Source organism: Ischnura elegans, chromosome 2 (assembly GCF_921293095.1).
Source record: "Ischnura elegans chromosome 2, ioIscEleg1.1, whole genome shotgun sequence".
Lineage (NCBI taxonomy): Eukaryota > Metazoa > Arthropoda > Insecta > Odonata > Coenagrionidae > Ischnura > Ischnura elegans.
Genome location: NC_060247.1, coordinates 141432089 through 141454781, shown reverse-complemented (window position 1 = coordinate 141454781; position 22693 = coordinate 141432089). Strand labels below are relative to the sequence as shown.

Genomic DNA, 22693 nt, shown 5'->3' with positions numbered 1-22693 from the left:
ATCTTCACAATGATGTGCCGATTCCCGACTATTTCTGTAATCGACAATTGTGTGTCGATCCATCGATAGATAACCTGGAAACATCGACAATCGTTCAACGAACCTGTGATTATCGAAATCAGACGATATTTCTGTTGCGGTAGGTTATCTCTCGTTCAGCTACATCGGGTTGAACTGAACGGGTTAACCGTGAGGATTTCCACGCAATAGTTCGAGGTCAAGAAAGCAGCGATGCCATTGTTACAGCAGTTGCCCCGCGTCGGAAGCGGCGTGACTGAATTGCTGAAGAATGTTAGAGTCGGGAGCAGAATTCTAAGGTCGTCTGTTAGCACAACTGCCGCAAAAATGGTGCGTATTCTGGTAACCCTGCGTATGGGAACCCTTTTTATTTGTTTGCTTGCTTATTCCTGCTGGTTCAGTATTTTTGTCAATTAACAAGACCACGTACTTAATTACTCCGATTACGAGGATGCAATTTATTTTCTTTGAAAGTGCATTCGAAAACCATGTTGTTGATTCACTTTAGCAAGTATCTAGTCTAACCGAATTCTTCTCTATTTTTTGCCAATAGGAAGGACACAGGATCGAAAGAGATACCTTTGGAGAGTTGAAGGTTCCAAACGAGAAATATTATGGAGCTCAAACTGTTCGATCTGTTATGAATTTCCCAATCGGAGGCGATCCGGAAAGAATGCCGGTAAATTAAATATCCTTCCCTGGTGAATGAAATGTCACATTCCTTATTCGACATCAGTTGTCTTATGATTTTTTCTTCGTTAAATTTTTAATATTTCCCGTCCGAATTTATTTTCTTCTGGTTGTCACGAAGGGGCTTAATTTTATCAAAGAAACCCCCAGTGCTAGGTAATTCCAAGTATATGGTCTCAACAACTTGCCTAATGGATTAACTGTATGTTTTTGGCTCAGGAGAAGGGTTAGATCATTGTAAGGCTAGGTTGAGTAAGGACACCCATGATATTTTTTATTTAAGTAAATTGGAAATAAAAGAGCAGGAAGTATGGTAGTAGCGGCACATGAGTATAGGGGAATAGGAACTGGAAGTATTGCGATATATATTATTTTTAGTGGCAAGTGGGTTATACCTTGAACGCTAAAAAATTAATTTCCCCGGACTCGTTTCTTAATTCCTCCTAATTAATAGGCCTTATAAATGTATAAGCTTTTCATAAAAAGTACTGGAAATTAGGTGGTATATTTTCCAGCATTTCCAATTAGTTAACAACACAAAGTGCTGTAGTTAATGTTGAGCTGTGGTGAATTGTTCTCAGTACATAGTTGACTGCAGGGATTAATTACTTGGCAGTAATCTCTTGTTGAAAACGACTGGGTTTGTGTAATCAAAAGCTCAGCTGCCATGGCAATATAGTTTATAGTAGCAATATAGCTAAAGAATTTATATGAAACCCGCCCACTTTTTGTCTGTGGATATTCTATTGTATTACCTACATTTCGTAGACTTCACATGAACTTTATGGATTTCCACTTCTTCCCCATGTGCTATGTTTAAGGGAATTTTGGAGACAAAAGTATACCTTTCTTCACCAAGTCTGAGTGAATTACATGATTCAATATTCAAAATCTAAGCATGCAAACTGTTTTGGTTGCTAAATAATTCTTTATCTTTTTCTACTGTACTACCATCAATCACCAAGTGCATGGCAACAGTAATTTATAAAAATAAATTATAATAAAAAAATTGTATGAGAGTGATGAGTTTAGTTCCTGGAAATGAGTAATAGGAGCCTGGTAGTTGCTAGTAAGAAATCATTAACTCCAAAACTAATTTTTACTGGAACACGGTCACTAGATTGCTTGAAATGAGCTAGATTAAAGGTACTATATCAGTGTGTTGGTTAAGGCTGGTAGGTTGGTTGGTTAAATTTGTAGGGAGCATTTTGCGGATTACCCGGGTCTGTCTCGGTACCTCCACTGCACAAGCACTCAATTATCGCCCGCCAAATCAAATGTGCTCATGTAGGAGCCCAACAATACAAATGTGCTCCGGCTACAGCCAGCTTGAGCACTTTGGACTCCCACATGAGCGCATTTGATTAGGCGGGCGATAATTGAGCTTGTGCAGTGGAGATGTTGGTCTATCCTCCCAACTTTGACTTCCCAGGGCTTCAATTCACAATAAGGCCTTTTCCATTTCATTCTGTCCACATGCCTATCCTCTTCCTTCTACTCCCTTGCTTACTTAACATTTTACCCTTAAAAGTTGTTTTTAGTCTCCCATCCCTCCCTGCTCAGTAATCGCTCTGTCCAAGCCTTCTGTCTCCTCTTTATATGACATCTGGAAGCTGCTTCTCCTTCACCCTCTCCATTCTTCTCCATACCCATATCTCAAATGCCTACAGTCTTCTCTCGTCGTCCTTCCTAAGTGACCTTGTTTCAGCAACATAAAGCTCTACACTCCAGATTAGGCTCTTCACCAGCCTTTGTGAACTATAGACATTTCCCTTCCCACAATTTGTAACCCTTACATAAAAGATATGTTCTGGGACTATGGAGGTGAAATTTTCTTTCATGGTTTGCCTATCGTGAAAATGCAAAATTACGACAACTAGCCAATAGATGAAGCCCAGAGCCAAACCAGCGGATACACTGAGATGATTCAACTTTCTGTGTAAATATTATGTATATTTCTATTTTACTGCGTTTTGTTATACATACTTGCTTTCTTGTTTGTTTGGCCTTCCGAGCAACATCTTGCAACTCAAATTTTGACCTGATTAGCTGGAGTGCTGAAATTTTCAGAATAGCCCAGAACTGGATTACAATGCAATGTTTATACACTTTTATCATGATTAGAATGGCACATCGATTAGTATTCAACAATTAAAATTAAATATGGAGATTATTTCAAAAACCAGCAAGCAAAATCCAATGGAGACCCTGCAATGGTTGCAGGTGTGATGACTTCTCCACAGAAAACTGCCTCATCAATGTCCTATGTAGCGCAGTTGTTATAGCGGGCAACTCCTTAACTGCGTGCAAGGCAATTCTATTTAGAAGTTGTTCTACACATCTCAGCAATTCCCCATCCACATTTCTCTAGCTTTCTTTGCTTTGCATCTGATTTCATTCCTTTTTGCATTCTTGTACTTTCTCCTTTGAATGGGTGCTAAGGTTTCATCCATGATCCATAGAATTCACTTGACTTATTTTGCAGCCTCCTGTAGTCTATTTTTTATGTTTCTACTCTTTTCTTCAACTGATTTCTTGAGAATATCCTCTTTTACTTTATTCTTAACCATTTCTTAAAAAGGCTATCTGATAATGAGCTACCTACAGTTTTTCTAATTGCCATAAGTTCCTCTTAGCTCTCTCCAGTTTCTTGAATTTTAGGTGGTTCTTCATCATCACTTCATTTCTGTGGCTGTCGATTTCTGCCTCAGGGTATATTTTGCTGTCTTTCACCTGGTTTCCAAATCACTGCTCCACTGAAATGTTGTCTATTAGAAATCTTCTCACTTGATTGTTGATCCTAGGGATTTTTTTCCATTGGCAGTTAATGTGAATTTCATTGCTGTTCTCGGCACTCTTGAAGAATACCTCATAAATATGTATCGCATTGCCTGACTTGAGCGCTGGAATGGGGTTTACCTTTGATAGTGGCTACATGAAGTCCTCATACCCTTGTGTTGCCATCTTGGATGGGCCTCAAAGGCATGCCATGAGTTTCCATTACATACATTATGGTCATAGTTACAACACCACAATAAACATAATTCAAAGTTAAGGATGCACTTAGATTTCATTTGATCAAGTGAACAGCTCTTTACTCTCTTTACTGTGGCTTCCATAATACAATAGTGCATGTGTCATTACAACTCTTGCAAGCTAACTAGCTGTGATATGTGGCAGTCCATAAAGGTACATGTACACTGTAGAGCAAAATCTAGCTAGAGTTTGACTGCTCTAGCGAGACTTAATTTAGAGACTGTACCCACCGTTGAGAGATTTTACTCTAGCAAGACTCTCAAGGGTTGTAAAGCAGCTGTAGCAAGACTTATTCTATATGCTGTACACACTGATGCAAAATTTTCTCTCGGGAGATAGCTCTTGATGTGCAACAGATTGAGCCTGCGTAATCTCAGTATTTCAGAGATGGGAGTGTGATTGTCAACTGTAGAGTGCTTGCAGAGAGAGAGATGGCCATTAGCAACTACTGTTCTTGTTGTGTTATTAGCATAAAAGAAAGTACTGTGACAGGTTTTTGTTTAATATGTAATAATTTGCATTTAATAAAGAAAGTTGAAATCCAAGCTGATCATCTACAAAATACTATGTCTCGATACTTCTTCTTTGTCAATAGAACAAATACTAAGTGATATTTTTTTTCGATAATCTACTACCTATTCATGCTCCTTTTCCTATTTTAACTTCTTCTGATGTTGGAATTATTTTGAAGCAATCAATAATACTTCAATTACAGACATTTGGAATTGTGATCCATCAATTCCAAATACATACATACACACTGCCTAAGCAAATTATTCTTCTATGAGTGTTTCCAACGTCTTTCCTTTGTATAGCTTTTAAAGGTCAATTATTTAAAATGTTTAATGTTGCGATGTAATGTGCAAAATGTTATGAAATGGGAAATAAAGAAATGAAAAAAACATGCAAAATCATAAAATTGCTACATGTGATAAAAAAATGAATGAAAAAGTACAGTAAAAAGTATCACAAGGAAAAGTGATCAATAATTTTTGTGAATTATCTAAATTGTGTTGTGTGTCAAAAAATTCGACTGTGTTTCTGATTCATGACAAAATTGTTGATTTTAAGTTTATAATAGTGTGAGATAAAGATGATTGTGGGTAGCAGTGGATCTTAAAAAGGAAATAAGGTGTGAGATATTTGCATATGTTGTGGCATGAGCTGTTCAATTATGAAGATGTGAATTGATATGAAAATATTTACCAGTTTGTTTAGAGGACTGCAATTTTCTCCTCAAAAGGGTTCCAACTAACAAGATAAGTAGGCAAGAGAGTCGTCTGAGGAGGGAAAGAAGGCCTTCCGGAAGACTCACAGTTATGCATGGTGTCATTAGCCCATCTAATTTGCTTCTCAATTCGGTTTTCATTCATAGTGCCACTTCCTAGAATTCTCCTCCATTTGCTAATTTTCTGCAATGTCCTTCAATGGTTTTGCTTTTTTGTGACTATCCAGGTACTCCTACTTGCAATATTCCAAAGTTTTGGGTAACTGAATGAATTGCTCTCCGGTCTTCCACTGGGTGAGTTTCACCTGTACTTTAGTTGTTTCGGCCAGCGATTCACAGTGTTCATGATGACGTCTACAGTAATCGGGACACTCATACGGTGAGATTAATTTGAAAGTATTTCATTGAATTGAGACTCCAGAGAAGCATCTGATCATTCTTCTGCATAACTCTCGAACAGCTGAATTAAATCAGAGGCCAGTTTTTCCCCACTTGTAATCCATTTTTTGCAGAAAGGATTGATTCTAGCTCTTCCAAGAGAAGATACTCTACCTGACAACCTTGATAGAGCGTGAACAGACTAGCAAGATACCCTACCTCTCTGTTCTCACTGCCGCTCTAGCATGAGAGCAGCTCTACCACAAGAGCTGAGAGTCTCACAAGATGGAAGTGCTCTTAGAGACATTTTCACTGTTGGATTTTCTGGTAGACTGCTCTCGCATGGGAAAATCAAACTAAAAACTCTACCATGTACACTTACCTTTTGTATGAATTACTATTGGCAATAAGGTTTCATTTTTGGGGAGATAGAGCATGTTAAACTATGATGCTTATGCAGGAAATTTCTACCTCAAAGATACATACATTTTTAAAATTGTAAATGTTTTACATAGGAACACTTGAACTTATTTGCCAACCCAGGATGCCTAATGTGGTCATTTTGTCTACAATTGATAGAATCATTTTAAACTGTTTAACTATGCTTATTAGGCAATATAAGATGATAAATATTCTAAGTAAAGCTAAATAGAATATGGGATTAATTTTTAAACACTTGGCATATTTTCCATTCTTAAAAAAATTTGATAGCATTTGATTTTTTGTAATAAAATTTTTATTGGTCATTCTACATCCTTGCAATAAAAGATGATCTTTGTGGTTTCATATTTTTTGTTTGTAATAGTAGATGACCTATTTTCTCGGAGACTAGTGGTGGTATCTCAAACTTTGTCAAGAAACATTTCTTGTGAATCTTTTTTCCCGGTTACTGTTAGTTTCTTTTGTTGCTCATTCAACTCTTTAATAAGTTTTCCTCTTATTCCTGTAGCTGCCAGTGGTGAAGGCAATGGGAGTTTTGAAAAAAGCCTCGGCTATTGTCAACAAGGAATTTGGATTGGATCCCAAGGTTTCCGATGCCATCTGCCAGGCTGCGGATGAGGTGTGTACTCAAGATATATAATTCATTTACCCAATTTTTTAAGTCTTTCCTTTTTCTTACAGACGACTTTTATTGTGATTTGTTAATCTATAGCATTATCAGCAAAGGTTATTAAGTCTCTAACATTTCGAACTTATCACTTTTTAGTAATACATATTGCCCGGATTGTCACTTTTCTCAATAATGTGTCACCATTTTAGCAAATCCTACACCACACACATATATGTGTCTCCTAGTCTAATCCCTCCTTTTTGCCCAATATTTCTGGGAAAAAATCATATCAAAAATCATATAAATGTTAAATTGTGTGGACCTTATTCAAGTTTTATTATAATTTCAGTTTGTTTCATGCACGCAGCAGCTAAGTTTTTCTAAACAATTGGGTTTTAAATTGGTACCTACGCCTAACATACTTAACAGATGCTGCGGTGAAGTAGTTAGCGTACAAAGTTTTCTGATCTGTGGGTCACACATTCGATTCTCCCAGTGGTTTTTTTTTCGCCACAAGGAAAAAGTATGTATGTGTATTATGCTTTGCGTCTTCACCAGGTCGCTTGCAGTTGTTAATTTTTTTCTATTTAAGATCTGTTATCAGTTGCTCTGCTCTTATAAAGACTCGCTGCATTTCACTGGTTGGCTTTAAATTCATGTCAGGCTGAGCAGTGTAGCATGTGTAGTACACTGTTCTGCCGCCTTTGGTACTCCAGCAGAAGTGACTTATATTAATCTGAGGATATTTGATTGCATTCCTTACCTATTCTTCCCCTAAAATCTCATCCTTGCCTTATATAAGTCCCTTAGCTTATGATAAGCTTCTTATCAATTTTTTCTGTACGAAAACCATAAGAAACTCTCTTACTTTGTGCTATCTGGGGAATTGAGTGAGTGACTTTGAATTCACAGATCTGGTAACAACCCCAAATTAGTGTTTTAGAACTGCAAGGCAATCACTTTTAACGTGCATTTGGCAAGCATTTTTTGGAGGATTATGTAATGATGTCAAGAATTTGTTGCAAGTGTGACAAATTTATGGGTGTTAATCAGCTCAATATTTTGGAGGTGGAATCAATCTGTGTTTTTGCAGTATTGATAAGAATTAAATATTTTTTAAATCATCATTTAGAAAGGTGTTATGAATGTATCCTATTTGGTTTTGCTTGAATTCCTAATTTTAGAAAGCGTATATAGAGCAAACCGAGTAAAAGCTATGAGCTTCATTTGAAAGTACGGGTGGCTTTGAGAATGGGTCCATGTTTGAAGTTAGCTAAATTAATTCAGTCAACTGAAATCAATCTTCCGTGAAATCATCCAATCTTCCTGGAGTGGACTTCCTGTACGCCATCATTGAAAGTGCCGTTAAGGACTTTGTGCCTATTGTTCAACCTAAATCTAAGAAATTCCCCTCCTGGTTTAAAGCTGACACCCTGCATGCTCTCAGAAACAAAAATCAAGCGTTGTACCTCTACAAGACGACTCCGAACGAACATACTCGTCGCTCTTACACAGAGCTTCGTCGATATTCTAAAGCTCTCATCCATCGTGACCACAAGGAGTATGAGCATAGTGTCTGCTCATCTATCACCACCACCCCTAAAAAATTCTGGTCTTTTGTGAATCGCCGCCACAATCATTCTCGAATTCCGGACAATGTTTGTTATGAAAACAGTTACGCTGAGGGCCCTAATAGACAAAACTTGTTTGCTAAATTCTTTTCAGATCGTCTAATGCCTGCATCCAATGTCCCTTCTTTCCCTGACCACTCCCTCACAGCTTGATGTACGCATTTCTTTGTACGCACGTCTTTCCCGCATTGAGACCGATCCACAGGAAGTCTTTCACTTTCTCTCCAAAATACCCCTCCATCGTTCACCAGGCCCTGATGGCCTCAGTCCTATCTTTATACGTAACTGCGCCTCCTCCCTCGCGATTCCTATGAGTCTTCTGTTAAATCGCTGCTTCACGCTCGGTGTCTTTCCGCATCAGTGGAAAATGGCGAACATTATACCAATCCATAAAACTGGCTCTAAATGTGAAGTCGCTAATTACCGCCCGATTTCTTTACTTCCGATCCTATCCTCTGTCGCTGAGAGGATTATACTCAACAGATTACATTACTTAACATCCCCTAACCTCTCGAAAAATCAGCATGGTTTCCATCCTAATCGTTCCTGTCTTACAAACCTATCTGTATTCCCTCACCATGCCGTCAACTCAATAGCAAAAAATTCTCAACTTGACGCCATATTCCTTGATTTCTCCAGAGCCTTCGATTCACTTGACCATACCCTCCTCTTTCACAAACTTAGTCAACGATTCAACGTGCATGGAACCTTTCTCAATCTCGTCAAATCCTTCCATACTAATAGATCCCAAAGAGTTATATTTTCTGGCACCTCGTCCTACTGGTCCCCGGTAACATCAGGTGTTCCCCAAGGTAGTGTCCTGGGGCCATATTTATTTAGCCTATTCATTGATGACCTAGCCACACTTTTGCCTCCATCCCAGACACATATGTACTCTTTTTTACGCGGACGACTTTAAGCTATTTAAGCAAATTCAAACTCCCTCGGACTGCAAAGTCCTTCAAGATTCTTTAAACTTGACTGCATAATACAGTGGAACCTCGTTAAAGCGAGTACGGGCTATAGCGACACTCCCGCTATAACGAGAGATAGTCGATGCACCGTCAATTGACCCTATAATAAGCGTGTTAAAAAATTCGTTTTTACGAAACCCTTTTGGTGCTGCCTCTCGCCATAGCGAGGGTTTCACCGCCGGAAGACTTTCATCAAGACTCCTTAACCTCTGTAATTTCTAGCGATCTGTTAGATATGAAGTTAATGGAGTGCTCAGTCTCAAATTTATGTGGTAAACTGTCGTACGATAAATAAGTAGTTAATTTTGGTGAAAATATTGTGGCATAAGCATTCGCGAATGCTTCATCTTCTTTTGTTCCTCGTTCTGCAGAAAGTAGTCGGCAGCATACCCGCACGTCCGTGAGTTGCGTGAATAGAAAGCATTTGATGGCAGTCACCATGGCCAAAAAAACACCAAACACGTCTAAGTGAGAAAATAAAAATAAAGGAGTAATATGAGAGTGTCGAAATTAATTTATCTTCCTATTCGCTCTGCAAAATTATAAAAACACAGAAGCGCCCAAGGAATGCAGACGATGAATAGTTATAAGGAGCTTTGTTCGGGTGGTTTTGCCCATTCCAATCTGCGGGAACTTCTGAGAAAGGGGCTACGCCCAAGCCTAAAGCGGAACATTTCAGGGATAGATTGCGAATCGAGAATTTTAAGAGTGCAGAAGGTTGATTATACTAATGCGAAGCACCAAAGCGTTATCTCCCCTCATAATTGCTGGTCATGCCTGCGGTGTAAACCCGAAGTCGTGGAAGAAAGGACTCCGATCGTAAGTATCTTTAGAAGTATTCCCCGCATCATATAATATAGACGAAACGGAACTTTTTTACATACAACTCCTTGACAAAACCCTTGCAGTATGAGGTATTTCTTGCAATGATGCCTCTAAAGGTAGGTAGTGCGCCTTAGCGATGATGTAGGATGTACGAAGCAATGATACTCAGCGTGCATTGCCCGGATGGACGTATTTATTCTCCGTTGCGGATTTACAAGGGTGAACTATTCGCGTCAGAGGTCGGAGTCGTACTGGCGCTCTCTTTTGTCACGTGGGTAGCCGAGCATCCCCTGGTGGCCGCTGGAAGAACTCGCAGAACAACTAACTCTCGTTTGCAGTGCCGTGGTAAACTCGGTGTATTACTTCAAATACGTCGCGAGCGTAACACTCAAAAAGAAACTTTTTTTCAACAACGGCAATTTTAATCACATCATTTTTCAAGCTTAGCAAACTTTTTACCGTAGATTATGTAGGTATTACATTATTTGATAGAAAAAGTCTTCCAAGGCGGGAACGTTATACAAACTTCCACCGTTTTCGCCGGTAGAAACAAATGTAATGCGTTATTTCACTTCACTGCCGCATAACGTACAGAAACAATAAACATACACCAATGGAAACATTTGAGGCATTAAATAACCGCGATACTGTTTTATCAATTAATTTTTGAATTTTCAGTGGAAAATACCAAAATAATAGAATGATCACGTAAATGAACTAATTAAGTGCATAGAAAAATGGCTTCGTCGGTTGTGCATTGGCATAATGATTGACGAAACAATGCTTTCCATGATTTTTATTCAGTACGGCACTTATAAATTGTTTGAATAGTTAGTCATTGTTTGAGTAAGGAAATTTAGTGATGCAAAAAAACATCGCCTTTCGTCTGGATTTATGCTTACGTTTATCGGATAGATGTTTATCTGTCGCCGCACCACTCCTGTTCCTGTATATCTGTTCGCAACAGGTATATTGGCTATTATTTGCTCCACCTCCGGTAAAGCGACAATTCGCTATATCGAGTGTTTATTAGTACACCGTGGGGTGTCGTTATATCGAGGTTGCACTGTAGTGCAATACTTGGAACCTACATTTAAATTTCAGTAAATGCGACTCCCTTTCGATTTCTCTTAAAAAAGCCCCTATTACTTTTCAATATTCAATTAATTCCGAGCCTCTTCAACGTGTTTCGGCTGTGAAGGATTTAGGCGTCATTACTGACACCAAACTTAACTTCTCAGAACACATTCATTTAATCACGAACAAAGCTATGTCACTTTTAGGTCTCCTCTACCGCTACACAGAAATAGCCGATCCCACAGCTTTAAAATCATATTTCTCGACATTTATCCTTCCAGTCACTGGATATTGCTCTCCCATATGGTCCATCGCAGCCCCCTCTAACCTCACCTCTCTTCACAGTATAACAAGCTTCTTCGCCAGAATGGTAAGACGCAGAGTTCCCCACTTGCGTGACATGTCCACCAGCTCACTCGTATCTTCCCTATTAATGACTGATCTCTCCCAACAAAGAATTAAAACAGACTTAAAACTTATTCACAATATTCTAAATTCACACATTGATTGTCCTGATTTGCTTTCATCCATTAATTTCAGAGTGCCTTGCCGACCCACTCGTACACATTCCTTACTCCATACGCCTATCCCTAGACTATCCCTTGTTAAGTGCTCACTCCAACACCGCCTTTATTACCAGACAATATTGACCCATTTTTTCTGCCCTTAAACTCATTTATCAAACTTGCCATGTCCCATTCCTCGGCTAGTAAATAAACCTCCCTCTCCACCTCCCTTTCCTCGTGCCTTCTATTTTGTTCTTTACTATCTTATGCCACTGCTCTCTGTTCAATTTTTTTATGCTAAAATTTTATGTTTGTTACTGCGTCACTATAAATTGGCAGAAATGCTGTATGTGAGCAACTCCTTAAAGAAAAAAAAAAGTTAATTTATTGTGAACATCAGTGTCTTGAGATGTTTTAATGCCATCGGTGATATTGCAGGTATGAATTTTGATACATATCAAACAAATTCTACCGTTCTATATCGAGAGGAACTCAAAAGTTTTACCTTTTTGTAAGGTTTGTGGGTAAACTTTTCAGCACTAATGGGAATGCCGCAGCCAATGTTTTTGCAAGTGGACGCAGTCAATGAGAAGTTAAAATTTATGGGATCTGTAGTGTGAAGAGTAGCCCCTCCCCATCAGTCTCTCCCCAGGACACGCTCCCTCTCCGACTGAACTCTCGTTGGAAATTTTCTTCAGCTTTAGCATTCTGTAGCTAATATGCAAGTTCCTTCCCTGCCGTTGTATACAATTTTCAATTAGGTGCCTGGACATATGCTTTTGATTCTATCCTTTTTTATTACATACATCTGAGTGTCATTTTAGAGAACTGGACGCACACTGATGGGGTGAATATTATCAGGCCAAACAGAGAACAGCACCCACTCATTAAGGACACCAAATCCTGGCAGAAAATTACTTCTCAACTTTATACACCTCTCGAAATGTAGCCCAAACTGTTGTCATCTGTAAAAATTTTGCAGTGAAAATACCTGAAAGAATGGAGCATTCATCATAATAACACTTTGTTGTAATTACCTAGCTTTTATCACTTGTGTTTTTGAAAGGCTCTTTGTAGAACTATATGCGTAGGTTTTTATTAGTTGTTAAAGTAATACTTCTTCAAGCCAGAAATATTTTTCATGTGCTGTTTCTTTTTTAGGTTATCAGTGGAAAACTCTACAATGATCATTTCCCGCTGGTCATTTGGCAAACAGGATCTGGAACGCAAACCAATATGAATACCAATGAGGTGATTAGTAATCGAGCGATTGAGATTATGGGTGGAAAAATGGGGAGCAAAGATCCTGTTCATCCAAATGATCATGTGAACAAAAGTCAGGTTGGTAATCAACAAGAGCCATGTTTTCTGGATTATTATTATTATAGAAGACCGATTCTTGATCAGATGAATTAATTTGCTGCTATCATTTTCTCAGAGCTCCAACGATACATTTCCAACGGCCATGCACATCTCTGTTGCTGTGGAAATTCATAAAACATTAATTCCTGGTCTTCAAAATCTTCATAAAGCATTGGATGATAAGGCCAAGGAATTTGCTGACATCATCAAAATTGGACGAACTCACACTCAGGTGAGCTGGTTTATGCATATTATATTATTTTCAGTTATGTAGAAATGTTCCAGTTTGTCATACCCCTTGCGTATATGGGCTTTTCCAGGATGCCACTCCTTTGACTTTGGGCCAAGAGTTCAGTGGCTATGCTCAACAAATTAGCTTTGGCATTCAGCGAGTGAAGGATACTCTACCTCGCCTCTATTACTTAGCTGCTGGAGGAACTGCTGTAGGAACTGGTTTAAACACAAGAATTGGGTTTGCAGAAAAAGTCGCTAAAGAAGTATCCAATCTTACTGGTATTTATTGGTCTTCAAATATCATATCAAAATTTTCTTTATATGTATAGCATTAATCTCTAACTGTTAGTGAGTATGTAAGGAAAAAATATCAATATTTGGGCATAATGACAAACAGTTACTGCTACATTCTTTGAGCTGATCTCAGAAAAACTGCTTTGAAAAAGGTGGCTAATTTCTCAAGTCACAGGCTGCAATTGGTTGGCAAAACATACCGAATTCGCTCTTAATGTGATGTGATAAAACTTATTGTAGCAGCATAGAAAGAAAAATTGCATCATAATGCTGTTTTATCAGCCATGGGTATTACATCGCATATTAGTGTCAGGTTTTCCACAAATGGAAAATAGGTATAAATGAGTTAGTGCTGTATTTCTCTGAATATAGTCCCCTCTTTTTCTTCCGAAAATGTGCATGGTAGAAGTAAAGGAGGGGACTACATTCAAGCACATTTTTAAATTTTTATCCGAAACTGAAGCCTCAAAATTAGGTGGGATTATATTCAGAGGGGGACTATATTCGGAGAAATACGGTATATGTCACATAGCACAATTGGCACAATACATGGTGTAACATACCGACTGCTTTGCATCGAAATCCATATTGATACCCCAAGTAGAAACCCTTATGGTGTGAAGTTTCTGTGGGAAAGAAAGTGGCCTTCCTGAATTACTCGGAATGAATGAAATCCTTTTTCTCTTGTATTTATATTTTTCCAGGACTGCCTTTTACAACAGCACCCAACAAATTTGAAGCTTTGGCTAGCCACGACGCAATGGTGGAAGTTTCTGGTGCCTTGAATGTCATTGCTTGCAGTTTGATGAAAATTGCCAATGACATTCGTTTCTTGGGTTCGGGCCCCCGGTGTGGCCTTGGAGAGCTCAGCCTACCTGAGAATGAGCCTGGCAGCAGCATCATGCCAGGTGAGAATACAATGCTGCCCTCTGCTTATCATATTTTGGATGCGTTTAACCCATTTACGGCCAAGGCTAAAATCGGTAAAATATTTAGACGTCATCAGGGATGGCAATAGGAACTGAAAGAAAGTCAAAACTGGTGAAATTTCTGTATTTTTGTTCACAAGGGCAAAATTTAGAAACAAAACGAAATGGACGTAAACCCGGGGAGCTAAACTCAGGGTCGGAACGAAATCGGTGTCAAAACTAAACTAAAACTGTGGGACGAAATGAAACCTAGACAATGTTTCGCACTGGAGGGACCACCTTCGAACAGTTTAGCTTCGACCCACTCACCGAGTACGAAGCATGGTTGAATGAAGTAGAGGTTCGGCCTAACGCCATTAGATGCAGGGGGCACTCATATTTTTACCACTAGCAGGAGAACGGTGAATACAAACTGGCCATTTGACTGTAAGCTCGATGGTTTAACCCCTCTACACGTATGTCAAACGTAATGGGTCGAAACTATTCCCTCCCTCCCTCCCTCCCTCTCCCTACACTCAACTTCAGAGATCAAAACTTAACTATGAGCAGAGGAGTTTCGATTAATATAGTTTCGTTCCTGGGAGTAGAGTTTTGTCCTGGTTGGAAACTAAACTCGTGGGTAACTTTAATTTAAAACTGCAGGGGAAAAGGAGGAATGATGAGGACAAACACTGTCCGTTACACCCAAACACGCTAGTCAAGTAAACGAAAATATGATTTTATCTGTAATTTTAAGAAAAGGTAAAAATCTGGAAATAGATTTAGGCTCCTCATGGAAGATCAATGGCCTGAGCTACCTAATCGATGGCATAAAGATGCTCCTCTGAACCTACCCTACGGATTATGATAAATGTTACCTAAGGATAAGTTTCAATAATCTTGTTAATATTACATGCTCTGCTGATAATTTGTTATGTAATGCCAATAGTCCAGGAAATGAAGCATTTTGGCTTGCAATTTTTTCAAACTGAATCGATTTTCTTGAAATTTTCACAATAAGTAGGGAATATACCAAGAATCAAAGTCTATATCATGCCGACAGGCGCTTTTACCCTAGGGGTGGTTTCCACCCCATCTTGGGGGTGGAAAATTTTAATTATATTTTGACCACAGGAATCGATAGAAAAATAAATTCTAAGAATAAAATGTTCCTTCCATTTTTTGCGTAAAATTAATATTTTTCGAGTTATTTGCGATTGAAAGTAACAGTTTTTTGACGAAAAAATCAACGATTTTAATCGATTATAGGCAAATAACTTGAAAAGTATTAATTTTATTAGGAAATAGTGAATTAAAAAACTGTAGCTTGTAAAAAATCAAATAAAAATCTTATTTCATATTTCCTTTACGACCAATTCGGACCGAGCTACAACTTGTTGATGGTTATCTGTTGTTTGTCATACGCTAAATTTGAAAGATTCAATACCAAATAGCGGGAAAAATGTAATTTTCGAGGAAAAATTATGTAATCTGTTTAAAAGTGTTTTTAAAAACTTTCTTATAATGAGAAAAAATATTTTTTATCATGAAATTTGAGCGAGTTATGATTAAAAATAAGATCAGTCCCTACTTTTTTGTACGAAAAAATCAGTGAAAACAACTCCTTATTACCACACTAGACCAAATTGATCAATGTCCTTCAGTATTTCTCTTTATTTAAGTATTGTTAATTGATCCTAGAAGTTTTTTTATTTACAACTCGAAATTTTGAAAAAAATTGGAGGAAAAAGTGAAAAGTAATTTTCTACAATTTCGTTAAAAATGCTCTTTTTTTCAAAATAACTCCAAAAAAACTGGAGATATGAAAAAAATGCTAGAGTAACAAATTGTAGCTTCTTTATTTTCAAATATTTTGGTGTGTTTCAATTTTCTATACAATAAATATTTGGTGAGATATTGATAATTAAAACCTCTTATTTCCAACAAGGCTCCACCTTATTAAAACCCTTAAATCCCTCCCCTTTCAAAATTAATGACTCGAAAAAAATTTAATTCACATGACCTTGTAGTCAGTAAAAACCCAAAAAAATACAATTTAAATGAACTTTCTATCATAAAAAATAAAGGAGCTATGTTTGAAATACCAATCAAATTTATTTTCGAAAAATTCGAAATCCACAATTCAGAGCATAATCAGCACATACATTGTGTACTTTACGTTAGAAGCTAACGACACACTCAAATTTGCTACAAAATAAACACACATACCCATAAGATGTATATATACATACACATATGTGAGTATGTGTGCTCTCGCTCACAGTGACCAGTTAGCATGCATGTGGTGGGAAGACTGGAAGCCATACAGTCTCCGTTTGATTGTGTTTCATGTAATGTCTCCATAAATGTGCATTTATTTGTTTATGTTACCATGACGAAGTTTGTTCTGTTAATCCTATTGTTATATCTTTTCTGTGCGGTGATTAAAATCATGAGAGAAAAAAGTGAATACATAATAAAAAGGAGTAAGAAAGTGAATAAGAAGATACAATGTGATAAATAATTTTTATTTTTAGGGTAAATAATTTTTGTTACATTAACCCCCAATAAGGGTTGATTATTATGGGTTGAAACGCCTTAAAATTATTTTCCAAACAAAAAAAAATAATTATACAAATAATTTAAACTAAATTTTACCCGTATTTAGCTTTAAAATATAATTTGTTAAGTTTCAGCTTTTAGGGGTAGTTTTCACCCCTAAAAAATAAAAGGCGCCCTTCGGCATAATATAGATTTTGAAGAATGGGGTATGATTAGTCTAATCCCAAATATTTATGCAAATCTATTCAGTTTGAAAAAACATTTTTGAAGGAGGTATGATTAGTATGAACACAAATTTTTATGCAAATCGATTCAGTTTGATAATTCTTTTTTACATTAACCCCCAATAAGGGTTGATTATTATGGGTTGAAACACCTTGAAATTATTTTCCAAACATAAAAAAAATTATTATACATATAATTTAAACTAAATTTTACACGTATTTTAGCTTTAAAAAATAATTTTTTAAGTTTTAGCTTTTAGGGGTAGTTTTCACCCCTAAAAAATAAAAAGCGCCCTTCAGCATAGTATAGATTTTGAAGTAGGGGGTATAATTAGTCTAATCCCAAATTTTGGTGCAAATCGATTCAGTTTGAAAAAATTGCAAGGTTTTTCACTTTTATGTGCTTCATTTCCTGGACTACAAAGGCAAAAATGATAATGTGTGGAGTAGTGGAGTACATAAGAGCTATTTGGTGAATATTGTGAATCAAGGTTCAGAGGACAGACAGGCTGGAGTTTCAAAATGTGTGTTAATGAGTAAGTATATGGAAGTAGGAAAGCACACCACTAATGCTGCGAAATATGTGAGAGAAAGTGGCCATCATTTTAAGCAGTTTTTTTTTATTTAGAAAATAAGGGAGTGACATTGGATTGCCTTGAGATATTTAAAATTGTAAGTACCCCTGATGAGAAATCCTTCTTTAATGACCATCCTTTTGACTTTTCCTCACAGTTGGTGTGCGATATTCTCTCTGAGGAATCATCCATGAGTGACCTGTTATTTCTTTCCCCTCTACCTGGTATTCTCTTTTGTGACCTTGTCGGCCTTTTATCATGCTCTGTTGCTAATATATATGTGGACTAATTGGTGAGTGGCTTGCGTGATTGAGTGTCATTTACAGGGTATATCGTCATCGCTTATCGCTCATCATCCCCCTTGCCACTATCACCTGAATTTTTGCTTCCCCACCCCAAGAATAACAGGTCCATTTATATTTTGGTACTTTGCTGGTGTTCAACACCGTGAGAATGATGGTTATCGATTGGAATCTAGGTTGGTGTAACTTTGATTAAAGGGTGGAAAATGAAAATAAGTTCTTCTGTCATCATGCGAGATAATACAAGTTTCCATCTGCACCTTCTTTTTGAATTGATGCCTTAAAGCTTACGTCTCCTGTCAGACAAGCAATTTCTTACTGAGTATGTTTTATGACTTACGTCCCTGTGTAGACCAGGCATAATCCAAATATTGAAGGGCTTTTTGCTACAAAATAAGCATAAAGCCTTGATTTTTAAAGCTGCATGTATGCGTAAATAGGAAAGGTTTGATTTCTTCTCATCAGCAGCTTGTTAGCTTATCTCCCTCAACTAGTGTTTGATTTTGTTTTACTTTTTCTTTAGGTAAAGTCAATCCAACTCAGTGTGAGGCAATCACAATGGTTGCAGCTCAAGTGATGGGCAACCACGTTGCATGCACAGTTGGAGGCAGCAACGGCCACTTTGAGCTGAATGTCTTCAAGCCAATGATGGTGGCCAATGTTCTCAGGTCAGTGCTCACATCAAAGGCGCTGCAGTGGGCAGGAGACCCCAAATCCATCATGTTGAAGCATGTGTACTTGGTTGATCAGTTTTTTCAAAATATCCACAACACAGCAAGGAGTGCAGAGCGACCCATTAATTCTCAATATGTACATATTTACAATATTGGTTTTGCAATCACAAGAAAAAGCATTGAACTATTATGAATTTGATATTGTAAGAGTGCCGTCGCGTCAGCTCGGTTTCGCTCTCGGTGTATCAGTAGATGCGGAGACCGAGTCACGTTAAGACGAGGGTCTAATATCTGACACCCCTTATACATACCTTGTAACCTCTTGGTGTGGGACCGGTCTCGGTGTTCAGGTATGGCTCAAACACCCTATGCCGTTTAACACGTTGCAACATCTTTGATGCAAGTGGCAACTTGCATAAACCCAAGTAAATGTGCAGTTGGTTGCAGCAAATCCAATGGCCAATTGGAAAATCCTCTTATTGTTGTATTCATGGTTCAAATTATGTGAATTTTCTGTTATTTAATTGCTGGTTGAGCCATGGAGTAAATACTATCAGTCCGTTTTGCATACAGTATCATTTGAAAGGTTTTTTGCCTTTGGGATCATTTTGCTCATTACTTACAGGAATGCTTGTCATTTTTGAATGAAGTCCTATGTGTACTCTAGAGATTCTGCTTTAATTTTCAGTAAGTGATATGTGGCCTCGAGAAATGCTAATTTGTAATTGATTGGTCGCTCAACACTCCAATTCTTTAAGAGCGGAGACATTTTTAGTTCTCATTATTTTGTATTTTGAGTGCATAAGCTGTTCAAGTAACTAAACACATCAATTTGGTGGTAGATGTTTCATTTAAAAAGATTCGTTATGCATGCTTGCCATTTACAAATAAAATGGGTGGTTGCATTAGCAAATATGTATTTCAATGCTGGGCAAGAGAAAAATTTAGTGATGAACTTATCTTTTCTTTCTCCTCAAGGAACTTCTTTCACCTGTCCTCACTATAGTCCAAGTGTGGAGACTATCACATTTTTTTTTCTAATTTTAGTTCAATGAGGCATCAGAATATTACTTCCAAATTTATTTTTGCATGACGTGTTTCTAACCACATTATGCATGATAATATTTTTTTCTAATTTTATTGAATAAAAGTATATGGCCTGACAGAGAAAATTTTTTGCTTCACCATTTAAGCACCTTGAAATTTTTTTGAGTACTTACAGGTTACTATTTTAAGATTATAGTTTTTTCCCAATTCATCAACTCAGGATTAAGGCCCTCTGAAAATCTGAAACCTCCAAGACATTACCTAGTCGCTTATATTTAGTGTCAATGAGTGAGTCAGTGAGTGAGTTCTTTTTATGCTTGTTAATAGTTAGTATGAAGGTACATAATTTGCATTTCTGAAAATTACACCATTATATCCTCCATGATTTGCCTTTCAAATTTTTTGTCCAGCTTCCCTTTATGTAGTTTAGCTACCTTTGAATACAGTTCATAAAGACTATCTTTCATTTCAGATCCATCCGTCTGATTGGTGATAGCTCAAATGCTTTTGCAAATAATTGTGTTGTTGGCATTGTGGCGAACAAAGAGCGTATTCAAAAGCTTCTCTATGAATCTCTCATGCTTGTTACTGCTCTCAACCCTCATATTGGTTATGACAAGGTAAGTTCAATCATTTTGTAATGCAGTTAATTCTTGATTATCAGGATCCCAATCATTCAGTTTGCGGATTTTCTGGCACATTTTCCCATTTCTGTACATGAATTATTGAAGAGTACTCTGAAGGCAGTAAAACGAATCTATTTAAAATATGAATGTAACTTGATAAGATGCATGCAAATATGCACGGAAATGTAGTTTTCTTATGAATGTGTATAAATTGATTACTTCTTTGACTTAATGATTTAATCACAATTAGAGGCAGATATTTTGCTGTTCCTATGAGGGACAAATAAAAACTCAGCCGCAGTCTGCTCAGTCAAAATTAACAGATATGTAACTTTGTACATAATAGCAATAATTTAATGCTGATGAAATCAATGAATAAGTTGTATCAATTTTAAAATTTACTATGCCTATAACTGTTAAGTATATTTCTTCTTTTCATTTTTAATTGGTTGGTCAAAATATGGTGCTCTGCCATCATTATTTTTTGGTAGACAGTCATTTTTTATCTTAGTGCTGATGCTAGTTTAAGATACAGAATATTATATTTTGAGTTTCTAAAAATAATTATGTTTTTTTCAATTCCTTTTCGTTGGTTAATGCTTTATCTGCTGTTAAGCATAGTATTTTTTTCATTACTTAGGAGAATGTTGATGGTATGACCAAATTTATTGTTTATTGCATATATTCTCGATTATCCAGGTTATTTAAGTACAGTATAACTTCTTTAGTGTGTTCCTGGAGGCACCACAAAAAATGAGCGTGCTACACAGGAAAACGTGCTAGCGAGGGAAGTAAATAATAGATATTGGGGTAATTGCAATCTGTGGAAAAGTCGTCATAACCACAATTACTTTCCGAAGTTCTTGCAGGATTGCCTTCCTGAACTCTTTTCACGTTTAAAAATCAAGAAAATTAGCATTAAACTGCCAAAACAATACCGTGTGAATGGAAATCACAATGTTATCATAGATTTCCCTGAGACAATTACATAAAAACTTCATTATTCTCCTGTGATTTGCCGTATGTATGTGTATTAGGAGGACAAGTTAAGCTAAGTCATTTCTTCTTTCTCGCAGATTACTCATAGGATATGACGATAACCCTGAGTATGTCAGATGGTTGTTTTAAAAAGTCATAAAAATTGGGCAACATTTTCTTTACCACAAATCCCGCCAACAGCCGTACAAATTCGTTCTCGGAATGAAGCCATATTGATGATTATGTATATTGATTGATAAAGCGATATTGATATGATTATTTGTAATACAAGATTATTATGAGCAGATCGAGTATTTTTGCGTTTGGCTTAGCGTGGAGATCCAAAGCATCATCTGCTCCTGCAACACATGTGTCAAGTAATGGTGCACATACTCCTCGCATTGAGAAATGCATTTGGATGCATCCACCATCGCAGGAAGAGATGAACGTAAGAAGGTGAATGGCTGATAATAAACAAATAACTAATGAATTTGGAGGTTTACACACTCAGATAATACCAGGAAACAACTTGCAGGTTACTTCATTGCAAATAATTGAGCGTACTCTGTAGAAAAGTGCCACTACATATTTAAAGGGCACTGACCCAATAGTTTTACCTGTATTTTGAGCGGATGGTACATCCGGAGAAAAATCACTGTGATGAGGAGGAGAAGGTGCTAAGGAGGAACGTACCAACCAAGTTCCACTGTACATATTAGGACCTGAGCTTGCATCCATCAGTAGGGATAATCAAGAGTTAATGGTAAAATTGAATTTTGATTAGCGTTTGGACATGAGTCAAGTTGATCTTTGATAATCTCTTTATCCAGGCTGCCAAAATTGCCAAGACTGCCCATAAGGAAGGTACTACTCTGAAAGAAGCTGCTCTCAAGCTGAAGTATCTCACGGAAGAGGATTTCACTAATTGGGTAAAACCTGAAGATATGTTGGGACCCAAGTGATAAAAGTGCTCGAAATCTCTGGAGTTCTTGTCTACTACCCTCACTTTTGATGGGCTTTTGTAATTATGTTAATGTAAATAATAAAAAGTTTTTTATTATAATAACACTTATATTCTTTCTCAGTCTTTAAAATGTTGGAATAATCATCAAGGCTGAAGAGTGCTGTCTGATATTTACACCCACGCTCCAGGGCTATCCAGGCCCACAGGGACGTGTCCGTGTACGTCCACTTGGCTGGAAAATTTTTGCATCGTTCTGCAAATAGTGATGATAAGAGTGAACATTTGCATATGCTCACATTGTTATTTGATATCAGCTGCAGAGGAGTCCTAGAGTGGAAGCTCTCGAAATGTGATACTACGGAAGGACGGTGTAGTGTAGGAGAAAAGAGAAGTCTTCTAAAAACCTTAATGAGAAGGCAGGGCAACTTAGATGGCCAGATAATGAGTCATAATGAAAACAACCGTAGGACAGATGGAAGGGAAAAGAGGCAAGAGATGGCTCTGAATGAGTTACATAGGACAGGATATA

At 37.3% G+C, this 22693-nt stretch overlaps 1 protein-coding gene across 1 annotated transcript; it reads left to right on the top strand.

Moving 5' to 3' along the window:
- The first annotated feature begins 29 nt into the window (after window positions 1–29).
- LOC124154716 (fumarate hydratase, mitochondrial-like) lies at window positions 30–22266 on the top strand. The gene is made up of 10 exons (XM_046528600.1): window positions 30–348; window positions 572–697; window positions 6300–6410; window positions 12576–12755; window positions 12853–13008; window positions 13097–13289; window positions 14009–14212; window positions 18399–18543; window positions 20069–20216; window positions 22031–22266. Exons 1-10 carry the CDS (start codon window positions 232–234, stop codon window positions 22160–22162), a joined length of 1512 nt encoding a protein of 503 aa, XP_046384556.1. The 5' UTR covers window positions 30–231; the 3' UTR covers window positions 22163–22266.
- The last annotated feature ends 427 nt before the right edge of the window (window positions 22267–22693 follow it).

What these genes read in the sequence shown, in the direction of transcription:
- LOC124154716 (XM_046528600.1), top strand. Translation starts at nt 232, where the DNA reads ATGCCATTGTTACAGCAGTTGCCCCGCGTCGGAAGCGGCGTGACTGAA. An exon ending in AGAAGTATCCAATCTTACTG is followed by an intron (nt 13,290 to 14,008) that starts GTATTTATTGGT and finishes ATATTTTTCCAG; the next exon opens with GACTGCCTTTTACAACAGCA. An exon ending in CTCATATTGGTTATGACAAG is followed by an intron (nt 20,217 to 22,030) that starts GTAAGTTCAATC and finishes CTCTTTATCCAG; the next exon opens with GCTGCCAAAATTGCCAAGAC.